The 14,899-nt window shown below is 40.8% G+C and overlaps 2 protein-coding genes across 2 annotated transcripts in view; both read left to right on the forward strand.

The window, feature by feature from the left end:
* LOC143268207 (uncharacterized) overlaps window positions 1-14,899 on the forward strand; it is a 370,245-nt gene that overhangs the window by 20,484 nt on the left and 334,862 nt on the right. The gene's annotated exons all lie outside the window — the stretch shown is intronic.
* The window catches only part of LOC143268209 (uncharacterized), a 73,839-nt gene that overhangs the window by 2,236 nt on the left and 56,704 nt on the right, over window positions 1-14,899 (forward strand). Inside the window, exons 2-6 of the mRNA XM_076549351.1 lie at window positions 2,107-2,177; window positions 2,845-2,869; window positions 6,058-6,159; window positions 12,214-12,281; window positions 13,265-13,286. Of these exons, the coding sequence (XP_076405466.1) occupies window positions 2,107-2,177; window positions 2,845-2,869; window positions 6,058-6,159; window positions 12,214-12,281; window positions 13,265-13,286 (288 nt within the window). The remainder of the gene's footprint in view (window positions 1-2,106; window positions 2,178-2,844; window positions 2,870-6,057; window positions 6,160-12,213; window positions 12,282-13,264; window positions 13,287-14,899) is intronic.

Genomic DNA, 14,899 nt, shown 5'->3' on the forward strand with positions numbered 1-14,899 from the left:
GAAGGAGTGCTTGTTTTCCCATGATACCATGAGTATGGTGTGCATATTTGCTGAGAAATCATAGATACAGGAGCCTGAGGCAGAGGTCCAGTGCAACAGAAATAGAGAAAAGGAGTGTTTCTTTATGCTCAGCTCACCTTCTCCTTCTACAGTCATGGATCTCAATCCAAGAGTAATGTACTAACAGCTGAACCATTTGCTACCTCAGTTAACCTTGTCAAGGTAATGCCATAGAGGCATCACCAGAGCCCTGACCTATCAGTTGACTCCTGAGATTTGCCATCACCATGCCCATAAACAGTGGTGATCAGTTTGGGGTTTCAATCTATGATAAAGCCAGTCTCTGGTGAGGGACAACCTACTCCTGGGCATTCAAATATACATTTGAAGTACTTACAAAATGGTCCTGGTGGTAAAGAATGAGCAGATCCTTTTCCCGGCTCCCTGGGGACATTGGTAGTAGTGCCTACTAGGTCCTCTGTGGACCATTTAGTCCCTCCTTGTAGGACATCGCAGACTGCTAAGTAGTTAGCAGGCTTCTCTAGCAACACTAGCCTCATTCTTACCTTAGCGATGTCCTGATAAATAGAAGCCTCATGTGTGTCATTAGCTCTAAGCAGTCTATGTTCCTTAACTTTAACTGGCATTCTGTGTAATTTGAGTCAAGGAGGGTTATAGGGTGATATCCTTCTTTGATCCTTTAAATTAATGGATGACATAGGGAGAAAGGATCTGCCCTCTGGATGATCTTTGGTGCTCTTAGAGGCATCCTTGCCTCAGCCTCCAATATGCAGAGACTGAGTTTGTGAGCTTCCCTAAAATACAGCCCATGTTTCTCAGAATAAATTGTATGGACAGGAGAGGATCAGTTCTCTATGCACCATAATGTGTGTCTGTTTCTTACGCTGTCAGTACTTGAGTCTCCCACTTTGGCGTGGTCTGACCTGTCTCTTCTTTCCTGGGGACATGAGATTATGCTCTAAGGAGTCTCTCTTCTCTAAGTGGCTTCCCTGTCACTTCTTCAGTAGACTCACAGCCCAGGCTAATCAGAACTATGTCTGCTCCTCTAGGATTCTCTCATTCTACAGATTTTTTTTTTTGCTCTCTATCATAGACTATAACTGTGGATTCAGTGTGTAGTGCCTGCTTCTGAGCTGTGTGTGACAGAGAAACAGGATTCCTCTTCTAGTCACTCCCTTTCTGTCTCTCTTCTTATGATTTCCTGCCCCTCTCCTTCCCCAGCCACTTCTCTTTCATAATTGCCACAGAAGCTTATGTGGTTCCTTCTTTGTGTTACCTTATTGTGGGTTCTCCGTACTGCAACACATTGTCCATGCAATGGGTCCTAAGTCCCAGACATGTCCTTATTCTCAGTCCTGGGTGTTCTAGGTCTTTCTGTAATCACTAAATGTCAGTTTCTCACAAAGCTCATGAGACTGAAAAGATCACTGGTAGAGAGCAGAAAAGACCCTTTTCAGAAAAACATGCCTGGAAAGGCAGTTGAGTCTCTAATAAAAGTGTGGATCAGACCTGTACTACAGGTACATAGGTAAAAACTTCACCTGAAGCTGAAGAGAGTAGCCATTGCCCTACCCTGAAAGTCATCTCAGGGACTGATTGTACTCTGTGGTTTTTATCATAAGATTTGTTATAGGGGACCAGTGAGATCTTAGCAGTAAAGGCACTTGCTGTAAAGACTGAGATCAATACTTTGAGCCTGGAACCTACATGGTTGACTGAGAGAACCAGGTACAGAAGGGTCACTTCTGCTGGATTCACTGCCAGCTGTTGAGCCTCTCAAACAGAATACGTATAAAAAGAAATTTTTGAATGATTCATTTCATCATTACACCACATAATAGATGCTTTTTCACTGATTGAGATTACCATTCCCTACAAACAAAAAAAATCTGCTCCTCATTTCTCTCCAGAGCTACTCTCTGCCTTTATTTCTCTTCCTGGAAGACAGTCCTGCAACAACCCAACCATATTGTTCATTAGGTTTAATAAGATGTTCCAAGTCCAGTTGCTTTTACTCACATCAAGCAAAGATGCCCTGTAATAATACTAAGTCCCGTGAGCTGAGAGTCGCTTCCTTTCCCCTAGTGTCCCCTGAACCTACCACCAGTGCGGCCTCACCCCACTACAAGCAACACCGACCAGTGACGACTGTGAGGGTAAGAGGGACTTTCATTTCTCTGAGGTAGAAAGGTTACCTCGGTGGTCCCCTTGTGCTTCAGTGGGTATCACATTTCATTCATTAAACTGATCTGAGTCATCACGGATATTAGAGAGCTTATTTAGGAAGAGGAGGGAATGGAACTGTACCAACTTGGTCCTGATCAAGACAGCATACATCACAATGTGGCACAACTTTGTGTCCTGCTGTATGAATGATCCCACCAAGGTGGGGGCCTCTAGTTTACACCAGTCCTCATGGTTGAAAGATCCTCTGAACATCCTCAAGCTGGACACACTAAGCTTCCAACCATATACTCAAGTTATTTGTAAACCATAGTCTAGAAACCAAAAATACCTTAGTGAAACATAAAAGTTTTTATAGATGGTATGTGATGTAAGTTTTGCAACCCTCTATAGGCCAGATAGGTTTACCTGATCTGCCACTGAATAAGAAAAAGTATGCCCAGTACTAGTTTGTATCACAAAGGACAGAGTCCCAGATCTCTGTGACATCATCGAATAATGTACCCATTAATATAGTCTCTTTGTTACTACTCTTCTCTGTCCTGATTTCAGTCACACGATGTTAGTGGGCAAAACAGCTTTGTAGACATTGCTCAGCATGATCATGACATTAAATATTTTCTTTCCTATTGATTGCAGGTGATGACTATAAGACATAAATGTGGTATGTATTGTGGGATCATTTTCCTAAGACACACCTGAGGTAGGAATTGTGAAAACACTGGTTGTATTTTGTGTGATACACCACTGTGATGTAACATATTAATGATTTGAGAATTGTTGTGTTAAATTTTTTTTCTTAGTTTCTTTTGAAGGCAAGGGCCACAACAAGTAAGTAATCATGGATATTTCTATGGTTCTTGTGTTCAATAGTAATCCTTTGTTATTTGAGGGTATTGTACTTCGATTCTTGTTTAAATCTGTTTTCCCCCCAAAAGTAGGATGCCTTTTTCACAACCCAATTTCCAGTTACAGATGTGTACATTGAAAATCAGAATACAAGGTAACTACAAAAATGTATTCAAACCTCATCTCAGATATGCAGGGTCAGTTACATGCTTGTGTTCCTTCATAAATGAGTTAACTAGAACTCAAGAGGTAGTGATGAGGCTCCTTAGCTGTGCATCTTAAGAGCCACTTCTTACCTCATCAAGGGCACAGTAATCCCTGTGGAGAGCTCTGTCTTCTTACATCTGCCTGCAGTAAGGCAGATCGATCGGGATCCCAAACACTGCAGTGACGGCTGTGGTGGTTGGAAGTCCTAGGAAGTGTCACTCGGCATGCAGCAGACAGTCACTGCTTTGAATGGTAGAGGAGCACAGTGCTCCTTTTAAGATGACAAAGCGCACAATTAAAGTACAGGGGAGAGTGGGATGAATAGTTCAAATTCGATTTATCTTAGATCTGATGTATTCCTGTAAGTTTTGGAGAAAAGCATTAACAGATTAGACAATATTGGCATGGGCACAAAGAGCCACAAAATTTAAGGACAGTGTGCACTAAGATTTCCAGTCATCATTCATTTAATGATCTGTGCTGCATCATCAATCCAGCAATTCATTTAAATTTTATTTTTTTAATTATTATAATTTTATTAATTTTGATATATTTATGCACCGTATTTCATCTTATTCATCCCTTATAACTCTTACTGTTCATAGATCCTCTCCCTTTTTACATTTTTCCAAATTTTATCCTTAAAAAATAACTTGCTAGTCCATTTTATGTTAAACATATATGCAAACATGTAGGGGCATCCACTGAACCTGGGATAATGCTACAGGGACAACACCTTTAATTAATCTCTCCCTCCCTCACACAGAAGCCATAAATTACCAATAGCTTCTTAGTTAGGGGTGAGAAAGGTTTTTGAACCTCTCTTCCCTACAAACCACACTGTTGACCTCTTTGATCTTATATGGGTCCTATGCGAGCAACCAACAATATACTTGTAAAGGAGAGCTGGACAGTGAGCAGTAAGGCTACTTCCTGTCATGGGTAGTTAGACTCCATGTTGCCTATTCCATTTTTGCTCTTGGTGCATTTACACAGGCAGCAGGGAAGAGTGCCACTGGGCATCATTCTATCCACATTGGTGGTGTCTACATGCTCGGGCTCTCACCAGTGAGCTAATGTGTTAAGTGGCGCTCTTATGGTGATTGGCTTAGTACATGCCTATCGTGTCTAAAAACCCGAGTTTCATCCCAAGTACTCAATGTAATGTACCCAGGATTACACAGTCTGTAATCTTTGATTTAGAGTGGTAGATTCAAGAAAGTCATAAGTTCAAGACCAGCCTTTTCTAAATAGTGAATTTTAGGCCAGCCTGGGTTAGAGGCCTTTTTCATCAACAAAACATAACAAATAATCAATGAAAAAACAAAAATAATAAACTGAAATAGAAGATCTGTTGATGGAAGGAGAGTGTATAGAAGCTGACTCTGCCAGTAACAGGTTGACTGAATTGCAGAGGTTGGCCACATGCCCATATATATGTATGTGATTAGCACAAATTGAACTTGGTGAATTACTTAGGGAGACTAAAAGAGCACAGAGCTGGTAAGGAGTGGAGAGATATGAATGGAATCAAGAGAGTTAGGGTGATGAGTGGAGATGAATATGATCAAAATACATTTTATGGAATTCTCAAAGAATCACATATTTTATTAAAAACGATGAGGGAACAGTGAGCAGATAAGACGCACTGCCATGCCTTGTGCAGCCACTGCCTTCCTCTTATCTCTTGGCACCTCGAGAGTAGTTGCACCATGAAGCACTAGACCCCTTTTCTTGTCGGTTCATGTTGAGGGTTTATACAGGGTTGGCCAATTTAAAGGAACTGTTTTTTTTTTTTGGTCTAACGTTCATGTGACAATTTCATTTAGAATAACTTAGATTCTGAGTCATCACAGAAGGCACAAGCATAAGTCACCTCTCAGTGTGGGTCCTTGATGATCAGAGTCACTTGCTGAGAGGTACCTGGTAGGATGAAGATGTTGGAGAAAGGCTGTGTTTACTAATTCAGAGACCTTCTACAACTTATTTTGGAAGAAATACATAATTGGAGTCAGGGATCAAAGGCACAGCATCTATCTCTTTGCTTATATCTGGCAGGGACTTTGATCAGAGCATCATGGATATGCCTAACATGGTACCCAAGGTTAAAAAGTTAGAGGAATACACAGCTGCTTACCTTCTGAACCTACTTAAAGTGATACCATATGTCCTGCATGAGCTGTGAAATATCCCGGATAAGAAAAGAATGAAATTAAACAACCACTGGTCACTGTTGTGTAGCACACTAAACACTTGCTCAGGATTCAGTCATTCTTGTCTAATTGAATTGTTTTTACATTTCACAAACATCATAGAACACTTGTACAATCCATGTGCTTTTCCTTAGGGTTTAACATATCTTTTACACCGATAAGACTCCTGGGGGTCCTTATGAATTTTTAGTTCACTGGTGCAAAGATGTGATCACAGCGGGATTGCATAGATTTCACTGTGTCATGATGCTCTAACTGGGATTTGAACGCTGCGTATCAGTCACCACACCAACGTAACATAGTCACATTGCTCTTCCTTCTCTATTGTCACATCTGTACTAATTTAGACTTTACCTACATCATGTGACCATAATAGTCTTTATCTACATCATCATGTGATGCATAATTAATTGGACACTGACACAGTGATCTTCCTGAAGCACCATTCTAATTACAGTGACTTACCTGAAAATAAATAAGGAGATCAAGTGACAAACACTCAACTATTCTAAGTTTCCTCTGTTTGTCTGCTGTGAAGCTGACATAACTTTCCCTGTTGTGACTGCATTCCCTGTTTCTGCAGTACTAAAGAAAAGGACCATCAAAACAACCGTGATCCCACTTGATACAGATGGACCACAAATCATCTCCGGTACCTCCAAAGAAACATACATTAAAACAGAAGGTACTGAGGGAATTATGTTCAGTTATGTATAATAGATGCCCTTTATACTATGCACTATTTATAAATCTATAGAGACGTTTTGCTGTAGTTTTTAGTGTGTAGATACTGTTAATTTATCTAGCTTATCTGTAGAAATACAACCACAGAATTTAAATAGGATAAATAGGTTTAAAGGTTAAAGGTAACCTTTGCCTTTCATTAAGTAGTGGTAAACCATAGGAAACCTGAGACTTTCCTATGAATGAGTATGGCTTCACCTGGGGTAGGCATGAATGACTGAGCCACCCTCTCAGTCACTTTGTCCCAGACATGGATGATGCAGATGTGGAAAGTCTCAAGAGTGATCTGTTTAATGTCCAGAATCTCAAGAATGAGGATGAAATTTGAATTAGATAAAGGCATTTCTAGTCAGGTCCATTGGGAGAGAGCCCTAGGCATGGTCATCTTAGACCTTGTACTTGGGAGGCCAAGGGAGTGGGAAAGATCAGCAAGGACACAGAAACCTGTGTGCTTTTCCTCTTTCCAATGCATAATAGTTAACACTGGTAGGGTTAAGGGTGCTTTGCTCCTGGTTCTGTTATTTAAAGACTGTATTTCCAAGAACACATAGACTGTTCTTCCTCTGCCACTCCCAATGCACAAGCGTTGGAATGTTGTTATACCTCTCCTTGGAAATTTTGTTAGGATTACTTTCCCAGAGGCAGTGGGCAAAGAAAGGTTTAGTTTGCCATATAGTTTGAGTTTGGAGTCCATAATTGGGAAGCAGTAGAGGCAGAAACTTGAGGGAGACTGACCTTGCAACCAGAGCCCAGAAGCAAAGAAAAATGAATGAATGTACTCTCCTGACTTTTCTTACTTTTATACTGCCCAGAATCCCATCGAAGGGAATGCTCGTACCCATAGGGAACAGCTCTTCTCATCTAACTTAATCTAATCAAGATAAACCCCAAGGGCATGCCCAGAGGACACAGACCTCATCAGTTTGACAGCTGGGTTTCAGCATCATGGAGCCTATGAAGTGTTGTTTTTCACTTTTGAGTATAACCTGTATCAGGGCCAATTTATCTATAGGGAACAACTTTCTCTCCTTACCAGGACCCATAGGTAAATGTCTTATAGTGTGATCCCAATGATGCCCGAGAAACAGGTTCTCTCTCTTTTTCTCCCAGGTCTTGTAGCAGCACTTCATGGACCCCACAGGGTGGAGTGGCTAAAGAGACCCAAGAATGGCTTTTTGTTCTGTCAAAACCCCAAGGCTACAATGTCCTGGGAGTAAGGGCTCAGTGTATGACTTTAGCTCTTTTATTTCTTTTTCTTTTTTTAGTTTCTCAAGATCTCTGTGTATTTGCCATGACTATCCTGGAACTTCTTTGTAGACCAGAATGGCCTTGAATTCATGGAGATCTGCCTGCCTCTGCCTCCTGAGAGCTGGGATTATAGGTGTGCACCTACCACCTGGTGACTTGAACTCTTTTGTAGGCAGTGTTCCTCACCTCAGACTGACATACAGGATGGCCGAGACAAGGGAGATTAGAGGTCTGACATCCATCTTAGATCCTGAACTCTAGCACACACTTGGCCCCATTTCAGAAATTCTTGGTTTAGCCTTCAATATTCAGAACATTCAACATTCAGTTCCTAGGACTAAAGGACTATAGGCACTTGGGTATCGGCTATCTTGGCACCTATCTGGTCACAGGGCTGTGTCTGTCCTCTGTGCTGTCACCATTTGTATCTTTCACTTGTTATAGGCTTTCCTGACTTGTCTTCTTTAGGGGAAGGAGTTCATAATCTCAGAAATGAGTTTCCTGTGTCTTCCTTGGAGCCTCTTCATTAGGCTCGAGGCCCTTGATCCCCACAAGTGTGTTGGCTTCTCCTGCATTCTCTCATTCTTTAGCTGTGTTTGGCTCCACCATAACAGGCAGTGTTTGTAGAATTATTGCATTGTGTTACTCACTGTATACTCTAGGTCTCCTGCTTGTGAGTAGCGTGTCCTACAGAGCCCCATGACCCCACCTCTAGCCGCACACACTTCATATCCCTCGTTACAGTTTCTTGCCCTTTATCCTTCTCCAGAAATTTCCCTATTTCCTGGGTGCCATGTTCATTCTGCGTTCTGTGCCTGGCTATCCTTAGAGTCTTGGAGGTTCTTTTCCACTAATTATTTAGTGCCTGACACTGTATAGTAGAACACACTGTCCACAGAATATAGCCTAACCCTCTGGCATGCTCCCATACTCAGTCCAGATAGTTCTTTGCCTTTTGTATTATCTCTAATTATCTCTTCCTCACCAAACTCACCGGACAGGAAAGGCCATTGAGAGCAAAGATATCAAATCTTAGTAGTTTATCTGGTTCAGTCCTGGATCTGGTAGGCACAGCTAAAGGGCTCCTGATGCCTAGCTGTATGGCATGGATATGTGAAGAGAGAAGAAAAGGCTGGACTCAGTCAGCCAGAGGAAGTCCCATAAACAGGGCAAGACTGTATATTAGAAGAACAATAAACCCAGAAAAGGTTGTCCCAAACCTTAGGGATTGTAAGGAAGAAGGTGAAGGAGTGACTGGCATGTGGTCATCACATTGGCCCTCATGAAACTCTCAGTGCTATGACACAAATTAGGAAGGTATCTTGTCTGAAATTTGACCCAACACTCCACTCTCTCTCCACTAGTAACTGGGCTGGAGGCAGCCTGTCCTGTACAGAATGCCTCTTTTGCATGGGAGGACAGAAACCCCACTGAGTTATCTCTCTCCTTATAGCTTTCCCTAAATGAAGTAAAATGAAGGTGCGTATCCTTGACATTGACCTTGTGAAAAAAAGTCCCTACTTATTTTTGTTGTATTTGCAATTTCCTTAAAGACTTGTGCCAGCTGTACAAAGCTTACATGTATACTACATGGCCTAGAAATATTATGAAGTTAAGATTAAAACATACATGCATAATTTACAGGCCATTATCTGTTTTGGTTTATTTCCACAAAATATGTATGAAGTATGATAAAATCTTAAATTTGATCATTATTTACACACTTACAGGCCATATGGTGAGTTCTGTTTGAGAGATTTGCAACCAAGATCAACATACCATTTCAAATAGCTTTATAAGATTTATCATTGAGGTAATTAATGGCTCAATGAGAAGAATACTTACTGAAAAAGCAGTAGATCTGAGCTTGAATCTGCTCACACACATACAAAAAAATTGGACAGAACTGTTCATATTTGTAATCCCATGCTGTTGAGTGAATGGACCGTAGTATTTCTAGTGCTTGCTAGCTGTCATCCTATCTATGGCATCTGTGAGAGACCCTGTCTGAAAGAAAGGAGAAAGGGTGATACATCATGGTATGCCATGCCCTCTTTTAGCTCTCATATTTTAATTGTCAGGCACTTACACACACACACACACACACACACACACACACACACACACACACACACACACACACGATACAATTACCTGAAATACATTTTACGTTACTGCAACAGTCTCATAACCAACTTCTATTACTATTGCAATAAGGTCAAGTATTTCAAACATATCGTAAAATCCTTGAGATTCTAATCACAAAAGTTGTGATCGTCTGTGGCTTTCTCATATAGTTCCTTGCTTCTAATATACATAGCATTTCAGTTGTTGGCCTTAACCCTTAATTTCACCAATAAAGCTGCCAGACCACAAGGAGCTTAATATTAACAGAAAAGATTGTAGGAAGTAGAGTAGTCTATATGTGATTTTTACTTCATGAAAGGTCATATTCCTAGCATCTTGAATTTTCAGGTTACTTATACTTTGCTTAATTTAAATTCCCTTCCCCAAAAGGGAAGGGAGAAATGTTGTAACTGAATTATAGTTTCAAAAATTAAAACGGGGGTCAGAATCCCCTTCTCCCTGAAATCCAGGTGTGCTGTCTTTGTTTTTTGTTTTGTTTGTTTGTTTGTTTTTTTAACTTGTCACAAACCAGAGTCATTTGGGAAGAGGAAACTTCCATTCAGAAAATGCTGCCACCAGATTCACCCATAGGCAAGCCTGTGGTGCATTTTCTTCATTGATGATTGATATGTGAGGGCCCACCTCACTGTAGGCAGTGCCACCCCTATGGTGGTGTCACTGAGTGCTGTAAGAAAGTAGGCTGAGCGAGCCTTGGTGAGTAAGCATCACTCCTTCATGGCCTTTGCATCCTCTCCTGACTCTGTTCTTACCCTGTTCAGTTCCTGTCCAGAGTTCCCCCAGAAACTGAGTGTGAAGAGAGAATTGTATGCTGAAATAAACTCTTTCCTCTACAAGTTGTTTATGATCATAGTGTTTGGTCACAGCAATAGAAACCCTAAGTAAGACACTGTGTAAACTATTAAGGAGCATGGGATTATGTCATTTGCAGAACATAGATGTAAGTGAATATACTTGCCATGTTAAATGTCTTATGTTCATTGAAAAAGGCAAGTCCCAGGTAATTTCTTTCATTTGAAGGACTAGGTTTTTATGTAAAAATAAAATTACATATGTGTATATGATGTGAACAAAGTAAAGGGAACTAACGAGATGGGAGGAGAAGGCGGTGGTGTGGGTGCAGTCTTACATGCAAGTGCTCTTCTGAGAGTGGTACACTATGTGATGGTACACTGTGACTATACTGTGCCAATTGAAAAGGATATATTTCTTATTCTGACTTCTGTCCAGTGTTACCTTTAAATTTGAGACATATGTTAATTTTGCTCTTTTTTGTGTGGTAATTCCATAAATGTTGGTACTTGATAGTTGATAATATCATTGTTGTCAGCTATACCCAAATTGACTGTTTCCCAATTGCTCTACTAACTCAACATTGAACTTAAATTTCTGGAATTTTTGATTGATTCTTTCACATTGTACTTTGGATGAATTCTTAGATAATGTGAATTTGGAAGGTGGTTCCATGCTTCCTTTCCTTCTTTCGTCATGACTTGCAGAGTTGTGTTACTATGTACAGTTGTCTCAGTATTTCCTTAGAATTTTTTCCAGACTCCTTAGCACCAATATCTGAAACTAATCAAGCCCTTATATTACACTGTGTCTTATAGGGCTATAACACATACATGTTCTCCATGCTCCTTAGAACCCTGTAGAATACTGACAATACTCAGCACAGTATAACAAAATATAATACACGATATGCTATACTTTAGGGAATAATGTACACACAACATAGGCAAGAATATTTTCAGATATGTTCATCCTAGTAAAATTTCCCAAGTAAAATGGATACATTAGCATGGATTATAACTAGTGATAAATTCTGAGTCAACATATATGGATTGGTGGAGGTTGAAATAGATTTGAGACATGTGCCTCAGGAAGTATCAATTGTTCCCTGCTTTAAAACAGGAAGTGACAGTATTTTGTTGCTTAATCATAAAGCTTCTTTTATTAGAAAAGATAGGTTGGATCAGTGCATAATGACTTTTTCAGCCCAGCCTGCTGACCTAACTGCAGTTGAATCCCACAACTCACATGGTGAAAGGAGAAAACCAGACCCCTGAAGAGCTCCTCCTAACTCCACCTGCACACAGACACACATGCATGGTTTCCTCCAACCAGAATAAATGCAGTGTGTATTTTGAAAGACTTATTTACTTTCATGCAGTGAAAGATTCTTCCACATTGATTTAGATTCCCATTGTCTAGGAAGCCAAAAGTTCTGTTCCTCATTTCTCTTCAGTTCTTCTCTTTGCCTTAATTTGTGTGACAGTAATATAATCCACAGTTCTGGAATAAGCAGAAAGCAAACCATTCCTAACACTTTGGCTGGCTCTTAAGATTCTGTTCCTTATACTGGATCGCCTTGCCCAGCCTTATTGCAAGGGGGGTGCTTAGTCCCATGGCAACTTGTCGTGCCATGATTTGTTGACACCCACGGGAGGCCTACCCCTTTCTGAACAGAGAAGCAGAGGAGGAGTGGATTGGGGGTAACAATTAGATCAAGTCACATATGCTAGCCACATAGACTTCTATACATCCCTGGAGTAATTAAAAACAATACCATGTGTTGACAAGTTACTTTCTGTCTTTTTAGAGATACACGAAAACTCCACTACATTTTCTTCTAGAAAACAGGGAGAGCTACCCGTGATGATGGTGGAGGTAAGACTGCCTTTCCTCTCAAAGTAATATAAAAAGTTACTTTGTCCCTTACATTGTAGTGGATATGAAATTCAGTTAACAAAAGCCAGGTGCATCATGGGTTAGCTCAGGGAGAAAAGGAACTGGAATTGTGCCAGCCTGCTCCTGACTGAACTGAACATAAAAGTATGCAGTGCCATTTATCACAGTTTGTGTGAGAGGATAGTTTCTCCTGAAGAAAAGGGTTCCTCTTTAGATGCGTGTATAATTTTCACTCAGAAGTTGACAGCCACTTCTGGTTTCTAAAATCTTGATGCAGTTTATGTTCTACTTATGTTCCAAAGTTTCTGGGTTTCAGCATGGAGATGTTGAGTGGTAAGACTTCTACTGCATGAGGATTAGTGTAAATAATTGAGGCCCAGCTGGAGGAGGAATTATCTCACAGTCAGGTTATAAAGATACAGCTTGGCTTAGGGAACATTCAGCAGAGACCAAACAAATTAATTTGGCCTTTGAACCAGCAAAAGTGGGAATGGCACAAACTATAAAGTCCCAGTTCTTCTGGGACATTGTCACATAATATACTAACACATAGGACTCTTGCCCATTTTTTTTTCTTTTTTTTTTTTATTATTATTATTATTATTATTATTATTATTATTATTTTACAACACCATTCAGTTCAACATAATAGCCACAGAATCCCCTGTTCTCCCCCTCTCGCCCACCCCTCCCCCCAGCCCACCCCCCATTCCCACCTCCTCCAGATCAAGGTCTCCCCCGAGGACCGGGGTTGACCTTGTAGACTCAGTCCAGGCAGGTCCATTCCCCCCTCCCAGACCGAGCCAAGTGTCCCTGCATAAGTCCCAGGATTCAAACAGCCAACTCATGCAACGAGCCCAGGACCTGGCACCAATGCATGTCAACATGTGTTCTAAAGACCCATGTAAACAGAATTTAGTATGACCTGTGCCTCAAACTGTTTTCTTTCCTTTAAATTTCAGGTGGAGTCTAGAAAACATACCAGTATGTATTATAAAATCTCCTTGTTAAGACACATTTTAGAAAAGTATAATTACTGGGTATCCTCATGTCTAATGCACCACTGTGATCTAAGCCACCTATAGGGAAGAACTTGGATTTTGGTTTTTAAAAAAAAAGTAGTACCTGAAGTTAAAAAAAAAAAAAAACTGGGGTTGTCTACTGTCACTGGATTCAGATCTGATCTCGTTAGATTGTTTGAGATGTTCTGTACCAGGCTGTGTCTAAATCTGTTTTTCCCCAAGATAGGTATCCTGATTACCCAGTCAAATCTCCTGTGACAAACTAATGAATTAACAAATTAGGATGAAAACTTTACCTACAGTATATATGTTCAAAGCCCATTACATGTGGTACATTTATTTGTTTGTGTGCTACTCTATGGAAGAATAAACCATGGCACAGAGGTAAGTGATGAGGCTGTTCAAGAATTGATCAAGAAACATTTCGTAGCCCAAGCACTTAGTAATCCCTAACTTCCAGCATCCCAGCATCTGCCTTCAATAGGTCAAAACTGCAGAGATCAGGACCCTGTAGTGACTACCACAGAGGGGAAATGCCCAGGGCATTACTTCTCATCTACATACAGACATTCCAAAGAATGAAAGGTTAGAAAGCCCACAAGCTTCTAGTCAGATCAGCGCTTCTGAGAATGGGAGACAGACACTGCATGGGGAGATGGGGCAGGGGTTTTTCACTTAGGCTTTTGCTATACATGGCTTTTTCCAGTATTCTCTATTGTCACGTTGCCATGAATTTAGACTTTACCTACACAGTCCATGTATTGCTTAACTGATTCAGTGATCCTCCTGAAGCTCCATTCTCACTCTGTTGACTGTACCCGGAAACAAGCCGTCAGATCAAATGGACAAACACACAGTTGTTAGGTTCCTCTGTTTTTCTGTCATGAGGCTGACATGACTCCCTGTTATAATGCATTCCCAGTTCCTGAATTCTTAAGGGAAATTTGTCAGGAGCAAGCTGTTGCCCCTCAGGATGTGGAAGGATCTCCCGTTCCTGAAGTAGCACACAAACAACACCAATAAAAATGGAAGGTGCTGTGGGAATTCCATAATTCTGTCCAATTGTGTATACTGTTGCAAATTATTTTCTTTCATATATAAATCTATAGAGAAGCTTAAGACTTTTTCCTATGTAGAATAATACTAATATATCTACGTCTTCAATGTATATACAACCACAGAATTTAAAATGCATCTGATGTCACCTTATTCAGTAGCATGAACTGGTGGAAACTGAGGCTCATCTTGTATGCATCAGGGTGGTTTCACCGGGTGTAGACAGGAATGGGTGAACCACCCTCTCTCATACTTTCTCTCACATGTGGGTGATGCAGATGGAGTAGGTCTGATGTTCCTCAAAGTGACCTGGTAAAGTTCCAGCGTCTCATGACTGAGGGTGAAATTCACCTTAGATAACAGTGTTCCTGGTTTGATCCAATGAGCAAGGATCCAGGGGTGGTCATGTTACACATTGTGTTAGAGGATCAGGGAGTGGGAAAGATATCAATAAGGACAAGGAAAATGAGAGGGGGGTGTCCTTTTCCTCTTTCAATGGCACAGTGGTAAGCAGAGTCT

This window comes from Peromyscus maniculatus, chromosome 12, assembly GCF_049852395.1.
Source record: "Peromyscus maniculatus bairdii isolate BWxNUB_F1_BW_parent chromosome 12, HU_Pman_BW_mat_3.1, whole genome shotgun sequence".
Classification (NCBI taxonomy): Eukaryota; Metazoa; Chordata; class Mammalia; order Rodentia; family Cricetidae; genus Peromyscus; species Peromyscus maniculatus.